This window comes from Bemisia tabaci, unplaced genomic scaffold (genome assembly GCF_918797505.1).
Source record: "Bemisia tabaci unplaced genomic scaffold, PGI_BMITA_v3".
Lineage (NCBI taxonomy): Eukaryota > Metazoa > Arthropoda > Insecta > Hemiptera > Aleyrodidae > Bemisia > Bemisia tabaci.
Genome location: NW_027311744.1, coordinates 68,701 through 84,863, shown reverse-complemented (window position 1 = coordinate 84,863; position 16,163 = coordinate 68,701). Strand labels below are relative to the sequence as shown.

Here is a 16,163-nt window from a genome sequence, read left to right as displayed (position 1 = left end):
AGCATAAATTTCCCACAGTTTTGTTATTTTGTTCCACGAAAATTATTAGGAGTCTAAAAAATAGACAACATTTCTCGGTCCTGCGAATGAAAGAAAATGTATGCTCATCTCTTCCATTCTTTAAATCCAAACAATAAGAAAAATCCTCAGAGGTCTCTCTTCAATTTTTTTTAAATAAAGGTCCACTCTCAACCCTGCCCCTGTTTTTAATTTTCCTTTTCTTTTTTTCCCTCTTTGACTAGGACCACAGCCATGGACCCAAGATTTAGTGATTTGTACAAAAAGCAGGGGATTCTTCTTCACTCTTTCTGATGTTATCATTTTTTTAAAACAAAAAAATATATAATTGGAATTTGTAATGTTTATGTTTATTTAAATGTGTAGGCATCCGTCCATACACAAACAAATCTCACCACCACTTCCACTAGTCAGGTCTCGTAGGACGGTAGGACACTGTGTCTCAACCTCAGTGAACTGACTGCGCTCTCCACTTGAAGGATTCTAAGAAGCACTCCTGAGCTGAAAGCTTGTACGTATAGAACAAAAGAGGTGATCCGTTTCTTGGAAAAGTTACGTCAAAGAGACAAGCTGGCGCGGGCAACATCTATGCTTGCGCAGCTTCAGGAGGTTTCATCATTAAGTCACAGAGGCATTGCTTTGAGTAAATTCTACGTCAATGAAGTCTACTCCGCACACGGAGCAAAAAAAAACACGGTTACCGCGGTGGTAATGTCACACGGGATTCCACGATGGCAGAACCGTGGATTTTGGTAAGAATTTTGATGAGTATAGTAGCATAACCATGCTCGCGGTAGCATTTTTGTGCGCACAGTAATATTTCGGTGAACACGGTAACATCACCGTGCTTATCATACTATCATCAAAATCCAAGGTTCTACTATCGTCGAATCCCGTGTGTATATTGACCCTCTTGCCAACAAACTTGTGATTGTGTGTTCTAAAGCATCACAAAGAGTAAATAACTGTTAGATCAATTAAAATTCCAATAAATAAATCCCAGACGAAACTTTCCGTTGAGCCAACGGAAAATCCTCCTTTTGCAAATGACATTTCTGGTTTTTTCAAAGAGACGCACTGACCCCTCAAAGATATTTCCAGTTGATACAACGAGAATGGAGAAGGAGATGGTGCATGTGTGAGGAATTTGCGATTAGACTGCTGATTCTTATGTAAAAGTTCGCGAGAAGCACGATGGTGCTACTGGTTTTATCTGAAATCAACTTCCAAGCTCAAAAAAAGCTCTCAAGTTGAGGCCAAAATGAAGGGGATATAAAGATAGGGAGCAAATACATTGACAGGGCTGCCACTTTATTTGGGGACTCCAAAACTGAAAACACGGCAACCCTGCTAATGTATTTGCTCCCTATCTTTGCATGGAGAGTATGTCTTGATGTAGACGTGGACTCTCAGGGTAGGGTGGGATATCCTCTCCATTGTGGGCTCAACTTGAGAGCTTTTTTTGAGCTTGGGAGTTGATTTCAGAGAAAACCAGTGCCACCATCGTGTTTCTCACGAACTTTTGCTTAAGAATCAACGATCAAATCGCGAATTCCTCACACATGCAACATCTTCATTTGCATCCGGGTATTATTTACTGGAAAATTTTTCTCAGTGTATCTGATTCCATAGTTGACAATGATGAACTTTGTTTAACGGGAGGCGTAGACTGGGTGCTGCAATCCGTTTGCTTCGCGAGCAAAGAGATAAAAAGTCTGTGTAAGCACGTGCTCAATCTCAAAAACTATTGCACGCGTTTATGCCAAAAGGAGCTATGTTACACGTAAACTCTATGCATATAATTCCTTTTGGCATAAATACGTCCTATTGATAATGCTGGAGCTGTGGGATGAGGAGATCAGAGCCACTTCAAAAATTTTGCATTGGGCGAAGGTGAGGTATTAGCTGAACTTATAATCTCATTCTGGATGTGTCGTGTGCCGGCGAGAAATTTTGCGCACCAGTGTAGCCTCATTATCAGTACACTTGAGCTGCAAGGATTGAGAAAGCCAGGTTACTCAACTCCTCGTCAGACTTAAAGCACTCTATTCCAGTCCCTTAACCGGCGCGCGGCTGCAGAATATTCTGCAGACCCCACTTTTGATGGGAACGATGGGCTTTCACGATGCCATTGAATCATCACTAATTATCTCCTGACATACAGCTCGTCAGAAATTTTTTGGAAAAACGAGATCCTCAGATAAAATTATCGACAAATTGCTATATGTGACATTCATCAACCATCAATATGGTCAGAGGATTTACCCACACAATCATAGACTTTATACATAGTAAAAATCGTGAAATTATCACTCTTGTACCGGACTGTTGTGTATGTTGTCTATTCACTGATTGAAGGGGCTCCTCTTACGTTTACATGCACATAAAATTGAAATCAATTGCTATGTTTTCTGCGTTGCAAATAACCTACCTCTCTCCCACCGGACTCATTTGGTTAGAACTCATTTGATCGATTATTTAAAATCGATATTTATTGACAAAATGATGTAAAAATATAGCAATTTAATAATAAACAAATTTCAATTTTATTGCATTAAGTTGCAAAAGTATTGTAATATTTTCGTTGCATAACGCCTCTTGGTTTTCTCGCATTGTCACGCGTATTTTAAGCGCACACAAAATATTAGGATTATGCCAACGCTTACGTGTTATATTACCGCTCTCATCAATAATGATTCATGTGCCTCCTAACCGTTCTTGTTTTGGATGAACTCCGCAGGAGTGATATAAGAAAACCTCTAAACTGGCAACTCCACTCCCGCAGTTTGCTGTGTTTCATACGGTGTGACTGTATACTTTAGTGGATTTGAATGGAGGCGTGAGGTTTCTATTTCAGTTTGGCAAAGCTACGCCGACCTTGGTTTTAAGTATTCTTAATTGATTATTTCCCCCATTTTACGATTTTCAGCGGCAATTGTGAGCGCAGTGATAACACTTCCCGAACACGGGCGAGTTGTTAATGTTCTTTCCACGAGTCAAATTTCAATTCTGTGAGTCAGTTTTGTCTAGACGGAAGAGAAAAAAACGCTGAAGAGTTGCTAACCCAGTCAAAGAAGGAATAAACAACCATTCTTTAAATGGATTCGGAGAAAAATCAAGGAACAGCGTGTTAGTTTATTCCAAAAACTTCAATACCAACGAGCCGTAACAAATACTTTATAGAAACATTAGAATACGAGACAACTATTGGTCGATTTTTCCCTTGATGATTGGTTTGATTCAGAAGGAGTTAAGAGCGAGTGTTAGTACAATTACAAATCTATTAAAGACAAGTTCGCAGGAGATCTGAGCGTGTTGACCGAGAGCAATTTCAAGGAATGCACTGAGAAAGTGCTCAGTGCTCACGCCCGGAGGAACAATCATTTAGAAATGTCGATTTAGATTACAACTGGACGCAAATATCCATCCATTGACGTAAACAAGTACACTCAGTCGTTACAATTGGGTTCTACAGTCACGCCTCCGCAATTCGATATTGAGCAGGGTAGTTGGACACATATCGATGGTGAAACTGCAGAACTTTGTATCTCGACTTGCGGCGTTGCAGACTTCCTGCCATACTTTATTTTTCGCATGGGTAACTGCTGAACGTCATTCTTTGAAAATTTCAGTGATTGTTCTTCTCTTTATGAAAAATATTCCGTGAAAATTTTCGAGCCATGATGTTGGTTTGGTCTCTACTTGGGTTCTACAGTCTTTGGAAAAGTTTTGCCTTCATTTGAATTCATTAAAAATATCGATTTTAGGCGAGGTGTTGCATCGATTGTTTTACATAAATTTAAATGAAGGGAAAATAGCGTTGCCAATTGAAAGAATCGCCACTGGCGTCATGGCACCAGGAGCCGATTTTCATAGGCGTAGCTAGGTCATTTTGCTGGGGGGGGGGGGGGTGTCTGGGGGGCCTCTCCCGGAAAATTTTTGAAATTTTAACTCTATTTGAGCGCATTTCGAGGCACTTGTGGCGCTAATCTTCCTTCAATTTCTGCCTAAAAATCACCCAGTTTTATGCATTTTAAGGTTAAAATACTTTGAAATTGTTGCATTCAACAGGTTATACTATTTAGAGGCATATGTTAGGCATGGTTGACTAACATACTGAATACATACTAACATACTACATGTTTACTAATTGCCGAAATATTTACTTTCTATCTGTGACGCATGAAAAATGCAAAAATTAAAAGGTAAAGAAGAAAAAGAAAACACTGTTTGTAATGCTTCTTTTGATGGTATCAGCTTGCTGCGTGCAGTAAAATGAGTAAACTAACAATGTGTTGCGTTCAGTTAGGTCACGCATCTAAACTAACCTCCCGGAGAAACGAGAGGTATAGCCAGATTTGAAGGCATTCTAAGCGTTCGGTTGGGTCACGCAACTAAACTAACCTCTCGGCAAAGCGGGAGGTATCGCCAGATTTGAAGGCGTTCTAAGCGTTCGGTTGGGTCACGCAACTAAACTAACCTCTCGGCAAAGCGGGAGGTATCGCCAGATTTGAAGGCGTTCTAAGCGTTCGGTTGGGTCACGCAACTAAACTAACCTCCCGGCAAAGCGGGAAGTATAGCCAGTATTTGAAGGCTCTCCCGGCGTTCACAAACTAACAGTTAACTAAGCGTTCACTAAAACTTGCCAGGTTCCAAAAGATTTTCAGGCAGAACTAACATTTATTTCAGTCATATAAGATTAAGCAGACGACTGCGATGTGAGCCTTATAAATGCATTATATCTTTTGCACCAAGGAACTAAAAGTTCTGGCTCATCCAAAAAGAGCACCTATCTGCACCTATCTATCCCCTCTGCAAGAGAGTAATCATATGCGTAGCTAGATCATTTTTCTGGGGGGGCCTGACCCCCCACCACCGGGGGGTCTGGGGGATATGAAATATCCCCCAGCTCAATGGGGGGTCCTGGGGGCCTCCCCCGGAAAATTTTTGAAATTTTAACTCCATTTGAGCGCATTTCGAGGCACTTGTGGCGCTAATCTTCCTTCAATTTCTGCCTGAAAATCACCCAGTTTTATGCATTTTAAGGTTAAAATACTTTGAAATTGTTGCATTCAACAGGTTATTCTATTTATAGGCATCCTCTCACGGGCCACGGCGACAGAGAAGAAGGTGTGTACCGTTGAAGAAGGTGTTTTTGCACCATCCAGAATTTCTGGGGGGGGGGGCAGATGAAACTATTTCCAATTCTGGGGGGGCAGGCCCCCCTGCCCCCCCCTTCCTACGCCTCTGCCGATTTGCCAGGGGAGGAGGGCAGTGGCGTGGCGTGCTATGCGATATATCGATTGTCATGTCATTTAAACCCATGGAAAAGGATCGATAAACAGGGTGTTCGCAGCAAACACCTTAATAATCGATTCTTTACCATAGGTTTAAATGGTATATCAATCGATATATCGCAATTCACGCCACGCTACTGGAGGAGGGGGAGGCTAGTGGGCGATCGGCTCCCAGACTTGGACCAAAAGGACTTTGCAGGGGCCTCTTTTGGCACAATTTGGGGCCCCGTTGGATTTCAAAAAATCACACAGAGCCCTTTCTGTGGAAGGAGCCTCTTTTCAACAAGGCCTGCCCAACGGAAAATGGAAAGTCAGTTCGCCCTTTAAGCACCATGCTCACTAATTCAGCCATTCCAAGAAACAATCCTCTTGTAACGCAGACTTCGTAACGCTACCTAACACAGGGCAGTAAATCAATGTCATTAACCTCAAATCACCGTGGTCATAAAGTAGCAGTTCTGAGGAAATCGTGCACGTATGAGGTTCTACACACTATGAATTGTGCGAAATGTGCGAACATAGGAGAGCACTTGAACCCCTTCTTATGCATAACCGGTTTTTCTCATCCGGTTGAGACTGCTTACAAATTCATGCAGTCAGTGGTTGATGACGCTCGTTGCGGCTGTTCAACCGGTCCCATTCTGGGCTTATTCTTTTTAAAAGGGATCGTGCCCATTTTCGGAAGAGCCCTGAGGCGTTTGCACTCTCGTGTATTTTGGGGCTCATCTGAAAGTGGTCGTTTAACTTTCTAAAAAAAAATGTGAGCTCAAGCTACCTTTCAATTAGTCAAAAATACTCTTAGGATAATTCACGTTGCGAGCATGCCCCTAGCTACGCTCCCGGGGACAAATGGAATGGGCTTTGATTGAAGTGAAGTCATTGAATGCTTCGAAACAGAACAGGGCGACATAAACATTGCGAACTATTTACATTGTGCTCTTGCATTATGTTGGCGTTCATTCTTTCAGAGGTAATAATAATTGCTGGAGCCATGGCAGCTGCCAGGCGCACAAATATCGTGTAAATGGGTGTATTTAATAGTAAAATTAAAGAGACTGAATTTCACCCTCGAGCGACAAGTATTAAAATCCATTGATAGCTTCCATTTTTATAAAAAGAAGACTAATTTTTTAAAAGTGTCTTATATACAATTTCCACCCCACGTGCATTAATTAGTTGTAAAAGAATTGCTGATGATCTCTAATGTATGTAAGGACGTTACATTATGTATACAACGTTAAATATTGGTTTGCAACGCAACATCGCGGGCTTCCTGTTATAATTTATCAAAAATTGAAAAATACTCAACGTGAAGTCTTAAGAATGTCCGTACTTTGTCTTTTTCATTAGTGAAAATTGTGTGGAAGGATCAAGCAAAAGTGTTGGTTCGTTCTCTTTGAATGTAATGTAAAAGGATCGGAGATTTTGAAACACAGCTAACAAGATTCACGTTTTCAAAACACACCATCGATGTATAATTGATGATTGTTTCAAAATCTCCAAGTGAAGAGGATCCTTTAAATCGCAACTGAATAATCGTCAAACAATCTATAATTCAAGAGTGGGACTCATACCATAGATGCATCTAAGCGCTGGTGAAATTTTGTATCCTAATACTCACCATAGGAGAGTGTATACTTGTTTAATCTTTCACTTCACAATGAAAATGTCTCTGAAATCGGTTTAAATCAGGAAAAAATAATCACTCTTTAGGAACTAGACGTTTAAGGATTTGACAGTTGCACAGTCCTTGCAACACGTGATGGCCCTTGAAAAGTTCAGAGTGTCTTTTCATAGTAATACAGGTGCTCTACATTATCGATTCTTTCGATGACTCGTAACATCAGCCCTTGAACTTTAAATAATAAGGAAATCCTACATAAAATACAAAATTGTGACATATTTTGTTTTGCCTCTTTCAATGCTCGGAACGAGGTTTCAATATACTTTCTTCGCATCGCGTGAAATGAAATCGCGTGATTCGAATGAAAACACTTCACACATTTTGCACGCACTTAACAGTACTCGGAGAGAATAAATAGGGAGATACCATGCTTGTGTAAGGATTTGTTTTGAATCGACAGGGAAGTTTGATGCATACTTCCTCTGTTTTTTTAGGACGAAACAGATCTACTAATATTATGACGGCCACAGTTCCTAAGGGACACCCAATATTGAAGTCGTCTCAAGAAGAATTCCATGCAAACAAAATTCAAGTAAAATGGTTTTAATCTGGTACTCATTGCGCACAAGGCTCCGTGTTTTCAGATTGACTCGATTGATACCACCTCGCATCAGGCTTGGTAATGCTCAGAATTTGACCGTGAACGCCCACTTTATGCCCTATTGCTGTCACCGAGGTTTTTTTCCGCGTCCATCTCCATTCAACATAAGTATGAAGTTGAGCAGGAAAATCTTAAAGCAGTCATGTGAACTACGTTACGGAAAAATGCACAGCACCATTCATATTGATATTCACATCAAACATCAGCAATACTTTGCTGGATAGGAAGTGTGTAGCAAAAAAAAAAAATAAAAAAGAAATAAAAAAAAAAAAAAAAAAAAAAGTTAGTCGAAAAACACCGACTTTGCTTGTTGGTCGTTTGGCAGAGTTCCCGTAAAATTTTAGGTGAATCAATCTGTCGCTTGGTTGACGTAAGGGCGTATCTGCACTTAGAGATGAGCCCTGTGAGCTGATCATTGAAATTGATAGACCAAGCAATAGACAAAGAAGACAAGGGGAATGAAGCGACCCTATTAGTTGAAATGGGAGGTTGTTATAGACTAAAGGGGAAGTTGGTGCTAGCTAAATGGTCTCTCGTAGGATTACCGTTAGTCCATTACTTGACTCCTTTGTCTATTTCAACCAACCGCCTCCACCTATAGGATCGCTCAATTTTCTCTGTCTCGCTTTGTATATCAATTTCAATAATCAGTCTGCTGGAAGGCATTGAGTTATATGAATGACAAAGTTCCTCGCAAAATGAAGTTACGCCCATATGTCAGGAAGGCAACGAGTCTTTGAGAATCAACCAATGAAGTACTAATTTACTAATGACTGATTCAGGTTGAATTCATTCACCGAACTTGTGTTATACAGGACTCGATATATATTCTTTCTTGCTCGATGCGGCCTAACTCTTTCCACCGAAGAAAACGAGGCTCATTTACTATCAGAAAATTCGAGCAAATCATCCACTCCGTGAACATTACGTGACAAATCGGATACGATTGACAGGATGTGTAATTACGCATGACGCTAATCAACGAACGACGGTGGCTTAAGATACGAAGAGGCTCTCCTCACCGTTCCGACCTTGAACTGGGAGTATTTTGACGGAACTAGTCGCTTTGACAACTTGCCCACTTTCATTTTCTTCTCGAATCGAGTTCATTGGCTGCGTGCGCAATCGGTGTGGCGCGCCGCGCCGTGGCGAGGCGGGGCACCGGAATATAGCACCTTCATTCAGAGAATGTGGAACTCATCCTGACGAAAGTTGCCAGAGGTTTTTTCACTATCTAAATTATTAAATAATAATTACTGCAGCTGCGCCAAGAGAAATGAAATCAATGCAATCAATTAATTTTTTAGAATCCCAAGAGGGGCTGAAAGACTTCGGAACCATTCCCCATTTAAATCCCCCGTCCCAAACATCAAACTACCTAAAATAACTGAGAAAAAAGCCTGGCGCGGGTGGTCTTGTATAGACGTTCCAACACTGTATCACGACTGATTGCTAGATCGTAGTGAACAGTGTTAATTTCCGAGTAACACCATAAGGAAATAGTGCCCCATTAAAGAGAAAAGATCGATTAAACTTGTTTTGTGACCTAGAAACTGCAAAAAATTTGAATTTTCCAATGGGTACATTTTCCCCTTTCATTTATTAAACGACACTCTTGTAGAGTAAGACGGGGTTGGGTTTCTTATGCTAAAATCTCAGTCAATATAAACAACACATTCAGTGATGTTGACAATTGATACAACTATTCGTACTGTATGGACACGCGTGTTGCATATGAAAAAATGGAAGGCGCTCCGTTACCCTAATCCATTTAGCAGTGCAAACAGCAGCAAGTGGCGCGCGCCGCGTAACCTATGTGGTCTGTGTGCCATCAATATGTGGCAGGGTGAAATTCTCATACAAAAACTACGGCAAAAAGCTAAAAAAAAGATATTTTCACACCATTTTCGCGGTGCGTGCACTGCTTAATTGTTCAGAATAACCGGAGCGCCTTCAATCTTTAGCACGCAACACGGATGTCTATAGAGCACGAACAGTTGCATCAGTTGGTGCCACTATCATTGTCCTATGCTCGGATCTTATTAATACTGAAGCGTGAAAGAAAGACGCAGTATGAACACGCGAGTGTTACCAAATTTCCTCCAGGTATACACGAATTTTCTAGAAAACTTGTAAGCTCTTATTTCACAATTTTTTGCAGATTTGCAGCGCAATTTCATCTAATGATTCTAAAAATTTCATGGGGATGTACACTTAATTTTTAATTTTTTATTTTTACTGAAGAACTGAATAACACTCGCAACTTTACATCTTCGAGAGCAAGGCATGCGAAAGTCAACGTATCTTCTGATGATCACTTTCATTTCGTGGAAGTGCAAACTCTCATACGACTTGCAAGTGGCACTCATTACTTATCCAGTAAAATAACTGATAAAATCTTGAACGCTACATAGGAAAACAGCCAAACACACACAGTCAGAATTAAAGCGTCGCTTTACACTCCCAAATATTTTTTTCAAACTCGACAGTCCACATGATAGTCCAGGCAAATAAGCCATGAAAAGGGCTATAGCCTGCAAAAATCCCGGGTAGCAATGTTTTCATCGATTCCTATGTAATTTTTGACGCTGAATCCGAATTTCAACTTTGCGCCATTAAATTCGGACCGGAAAGTTGCCAAATTTGGCAAAAATGGCCTAAAATCGGACTTTTTTCCGGATTATGGCCTGTAACTTGCCAAAAATTGATCTGACGATAAAATTAGTTATTTTCAGAAATAAAGCTCGTTAAATTTCCTATAAAAAAGTTCCTATACACTTTTTTGCTCAAGGCAAAATCAAGCGCGCTGGCGGGCTCCAAACTTTGAAAAATGAGCGAAAATTTGGTTATTTGCGGGTTATGGCCTGTGACTCGTCCAAAATTGATCTAACGACAATTTGGTTGTTTTAAAAAAAAAGTTCGTTAAATTTCCCATAAAAAAGTTCTATACACTTTTTTGCTCAAGGCAAAATTAAGCGCGCTGGCGGGCACCGAACTTTGAAAAATGAACGAAAATTGCGTTTTTTTGCGGTTTTTGCAAAAATCCCGGGTAGTTATGCTTTCAGTGATTCCTACGTAATTTTTGACGCTGAATCCGAATTTCAACTTTGCACCATTAAATTCGGACCGGAAAGTTGCCAAATTTGGCAAAAATGGCCTAAAATCGGCCTTTTTTCCGGATTATGACCTGTAACTTGCTAAAAATTGATCTGACGATAAAATTAGTTATTTTCAGAAATAAAGCTCGTTAAATTTCCTATAAAAAAGTTCCTATACACTTTTTTGCTCAATGCAAAATCAAGCGCGCTGGCGGGCTCCGAACTTTGAAAAATGAGCAAAAATTGTGTTTTTCGCGGTTTTTGCCCGATGTCTCCTGTTTTAATCGTCCGACGAGTAATTTCTGGACAAATTAAGTGAAGATGATAAAATTTACACTTAGTGAAATGAATTGATGTAAATAATAAGGATAACCCAACACATTACAGTATGCGCAATTTTCGCACATTTTACAAAGTTCGGAGCCCGCCAGCGCGCTTGATTTTGCCTTGAGCAAAAAAGTGTATAGGAACTTTTTTATAGGAAATTTAACGAGCTTTATTTCTGAAAATAACTAATTTTATCGTCAGATCAATTTTTGGCAAGTTACAGGCCATAATCCGGAAAAAAGTCCGATTTTAGGCCATTTTTGCCAAATTTGGCAACTTTCCGGTCCGAATTTAATGGCGCAAAGTTGAAATTCGGATTCAGCGTCAAAAATTACATAGGAATCGATGAAAACATTGCTACCCGGGATTTTTGCAGGCTCTTTTCCTTGTTTGCCTGGACTATGACAGCAAGTTCGAGAGTCAACTCTAAAATTGCATATCAACGATTAGGGGCGCTATCGTAACCAACACGTTCGGAGAAATCAAGCAACGAATTTGCATTTGTATGTAGAGTGCATATATTGGGCATAATTTTTTACTTCTTCCCTGGTTCACACAGTGACGAGGTAATGAGTTCTCTTTAGTTTTTTTTCATGGCTGGGGATAAAAAAAAGTAAAAAATATGATTACTTTCGGTTTAATGACTCTGAACCACGGAATTATCTTCGATCAGTTGCAACGCAGACAGTCATCTTTTTTTTGACGTTTTGGATTTGATAACTTTTAATTTTTCCATCGGTTGCATTTTGTAGGAGCAATCAGGAAGAAATTGGGATATCATTTCAAAAATTTTGAACCCTTGAATAAAGAAGAGGAAAAAGTCACGACGATCGCAATATTTTTTGTCAGTAAATCTTGCGAGGCAAACGCATTCCTGGTGCTAACTGAAAAGTGGTCTTACATTCATTATTGTGTTCGTATTTTCATAAAAATTTTACGACAGTATTCATAGGGTAATAAGAAACATGATTTCCAGTTTGATGGATTTTTGGCGCGTAGTGGATTCCAATGGACATTTCATTGGTTTATATAAAGCACAAACTGACTGTAGAGTGTCGGTGCTTTAAAAGCCTTTGGTTTTCCATAAATGTTTTCGGCACTTTAGACTGGAGCCAACGAATAACTTCGCTGCAGCGCAAACAAAAACTCCAGGCTCTCCCTCATTCATAACTAATCATTGGCATGTTTTCCACTTAATCCCAGTGAAAAGGTACGTGCTCAAAGCTACAGTGAAGTCATCAACATTTCAAAATCAAAATTAATTTCTTTTCATTTCATGCTCATATTAAGAGTAATTCAGACCGACACTACTATGACATCAGTATTAATGTCCATCCAACATCAATATGAACTACAGTCGCTGTCAATCTAACGTCTGGGTCCTCATCGGTTTGATATCAATGTGAAGTCAGAAAGATTGGCAGGTAACAAGCTGATTTGTCTTGAGAAAAAGAGTCAGTTTGACCAGTCTGATGTCATCCATTAGGATGACATCAGACTCACATAGCGATGACATCAGACCCACATAGCGCAGTGCAATGGAAATATTGAAATAAAACTGCAATCAAAGGCAGTTAAATTACAATTTTTTACCATAAAATTGTGAAATGTCAGTATATGTCGATTTTAAACGAACGATAAGATGAGCTTAATTTATTAAAAAGACAGGCAGTTCGCGCAATGCAAAGGCAAATTGCAACTTGTTCTGATTATATTGCGATAAATTAAGGCATTATTCGGTAACAAGGCGTATAAGACCTCCAATGCTGCTAGGATTGTGCAACTTAGTCCTCTAGATGCAAGTAACTCATCCGACAGTTCTGCAATGTATTTTTCTCTGAATCTGCTCCGAGTTGTTCCTCACTATTCAAAGGAAGTGTGTCGACTTTGAATAAATTTCATCTGCCGCAAACGCTATAAAAAATTGCACAATCTTAGCAGCATTGCATACGTCCTTTTACCCAAAAAGTTCTTAGTTTCAACAGGAGGTGTCCCTTCAATTACCAGATAGGCGTTCTACACAACATATAGCAATAATTTCACCATGTAATAATATTTATTGCAATCCGTGCTACTTGGGTGTCGAACCGACAACGTTTTGAAAGAAATGTGAGTTAAAAGAAATTTATTCCAAAACTTACTGGCATGAACGGTCGACCGCAGAGACAGACCGCTGAAGCTGAGTATGCACACCACTAAAAACTGAGCCAGATCCATGTTTGCTCATAAAAAAACACACACACTTTCAGACAGTATCGTGCACGGCTACAAAGGGTCAAGATTCACGTCACAGGACACAAGTCATTTCAGAATTCAGAGGGTGGGTGCGAATCGAGAACCGCGAAAGACGTAGCGATAATCGGAGAGAAAAGTGAGCGAAGTGAAAGGAGAGCAGGAGACCGGTAGGACGCGGGGTGGACTCGCGAGTCGGTCAGGAGCACGGCGACGACGGAACGAGGTTAAGACGCGAGATGTTGCGTGGCCAAGACAACATTTCCAACTGTTGTCTACCGGCTTCCCTGGCAACTCCCGGCCCGGCCGGTGTCGGAGGCTTCGCGGTCGAGCCGGGTAGGAGGAGGCGCAGGTAGCACGCAGCGACACCGCGCACACCTGACCAGGCCCCGGCCACGGGTGGAGGAGGGACACCCCCCCCCCCCCGGAGGGCCCCCGGACTGGTCAACGGCGGGAACGGGTACCCCTCGCCCCCACCCCCTGCACCCCGCTTCCGCTCGCGCCGGGAATCTCCGCTCGTTAAGCTGCGTAGGAAGACGCTGCTCCGTAGCGTCTACCTTAACACCCTCTCTCCCCCTCTTTGTGCCATACGTGAGAGGTAATTGAACTTACACGCGGTTTAAAATTTCCGTGTTTATGGGTACTTTTTTTCGATCGGATAAACAGGAAGGACTGGTTTGATCGACCTTTTTGGTTAAATCAACTAAGATCGTATTTTAGGCTGAGATATCTGGGGATGAGGATAATGTCCTGCCGAACTACTGTCATTATTGTACTACAGTGTTACTGTACTGACTCCTGATTCTCTCTGTATCATGAGATGATTAATCCGATTTTTTGCATTTTTGGCGCTTCAGGACGATTTTTCCGGAAATTTGGCAACGCACGGAAAAGTTACAAATCACATTTTTATGTATAGTTTTACGTTCTTTCCGAAAATGTACACGGTTTTTAGATTAAAATAAGTTTCATACACGTAAACTTGAAAAAAGCCCTAAAAATTGGTGGAAATTAGCAACAATGGACCGTTAGGCCTTTTAAAAATTCACAGGAAGCCATTTTTATGACCAGATATGTAAAGTACGTAGAAAAATACATATAGATCACACGCATAGAGGGTGACTTAGGTCGAAAAACATTCAAAAGGGCTACCTTCAAGTAAAAAAAGGGCGCTAAAATCGACATCTCGGTCAATTTTCACATCGTGGGAATCCAGGTACAACTATAATTTTTTGATTTGTTGTATATATAGGTAAGAGCTGTTACGTACGTCAATATAAAAGTTGTACCCCACTTTCTTGAACCTTATAAGCGTGGCAATTTATCGAATTTTTGCCATTTTTGGCTCTTTGGGGCGATTTTTATCTAAAATATGGCAACGTGGAAAAAATTTTTATTGAACATTGTTTATTCATTTTTTGCATCTTTTCAAAAACGTACACGGTATTGAGTTTGAAAGGATTTCTGCGTGTGTAAAATTGAAAGAACTCCTAAAAATGGGCCCAAAATGGCAACAATGGGCCATAAGGCCCCTTAAAATTCATCGGAGGCCTTTAAAAAGGCCAGAAACGAAAAGTACGCAAAAAAATACACAGAAATCATCTGCTGAAAGAGTGATAACAGTCGAAAAAGTCGACGGAAATAACTATTTTTCGATGCCAAGATTCTGGGTTTGAGGCGTTGTTGCACCTTTGCATGGGCTCCGTTCGGTAAAATATCCGGCATAAAGTCTACCTAGGAGTAGTACTTTGAAATATGAAACATTCAGCAAAATCCAGGTGGGGCCGGAAAAGGCCCAAAACGATACTCCTCCTTTAATGCAGTTGAATCACAATACAGTCGGGGAACGCGACCTTCAGGACCATGGCGCTCCCCCCCCCCCCCCCCTTGACCTCCAATGGGGGTTGAGGGGTTTCAAGACCGTGCAATTCGGCTTCCCTGGGGTCAATTCCCCATTTAATGCCGCGTCCTTGACTTCGTGCGATCCAAAACCATGAAGAAAAAAACCTGGTAAGTGGTACGCTTCTGATTTTTAAGAAGCGCGCAACCCGAGTACTCCCCGCTTATTTGAAAAATGGCGCGTCAATTTGTATATTGGCGCGTCAACTGAGCGAAATTGGCGGGAACCAATGGGAGTGGAGGTTTCAACCTGTTTACATTTGCATTATTTTACAACAACAACATCACTTCCTATGATAAGAAAGTGTAAACAAACGTGGTGCTTCATTTTCTCGTGAGTGTTGTGAAAAATAAATCATTTGGATTTGAATTATTAATGTACATAAAGGTGCTCGAGGTTCTTGATTTTCTGTGCAAGTGCGAAGTAGTTTTTATTTGTCTATCTTAATCACATCCCTTCAAGGAATATTCAATGCGGTGTTCCCCTGCCTCAAGGTGTGCTCCCAGAGTATCTGTAAGTTCTCTCTAATTGTTTATTTTTTCCTCCTCACTGGTTTCGCTAGCACTGTACCATTCGATATTATTGAGGCTATCAAATTTCAGGAAGCTTCGAACCTCATTTATCAATATATTGTTTATACATCACATGGCATTCACTTGTCATGTTGCAGTGTACGTAAGTACTCCAAATATCTTTTAATATCTGCGTCTCACCAGTTTCTTTATAATCGGATTCATCTGAAAGAGAAGTTTCACAGCTGAAAGATTGAATACTTTTTGCCTAGAAAGAAGACTGAAGAAGATCTCAGTCACATTCAGAGTCTAAAGTAATGAGTGGTGTCTACCAAGGGCTGGCCAACTTCGGTTTGATTTTCCTACACCAATCATACCGTATAAATGGTTGATTTCCTGTCTCAGGTGTGGCAGATTCATGCGTATCCCTCATGGGTTGATAACAGGATGGAATAAACTTGCCTTGGGTCCGTTTAGCCCAGGCCTTTATCGTC

The 16,163-nt window shown here is 40.7% G+C and overlaps 1 protein-coding gene across 1 annotated transcript in view; it reads right to left on the bottom strand.

Moving 5' to 3' along the window:
• LOC140225805 (protein FAM151B-like) overlaps positions 1–13,581 on the bottom strand; it is a 42,438-nt gene extending 28,857 nt beyond the window's left edge. The window contains exon 1 of the mRNA XM_072305746.1: positions 13,167–13,581. Within this exon, the coding sequence (XP_072161847.1) occupies positions 13,167–13,242 (76 nt within the window). The 5' untranslated portion in view covers positions 13,243–13,581. The remainder of the gene's footprint in view (positions 1–13,166) is intronic.
• Between the last annotated feature and the right edge of the window lie 2,582 nt (positions 13,582–16,163).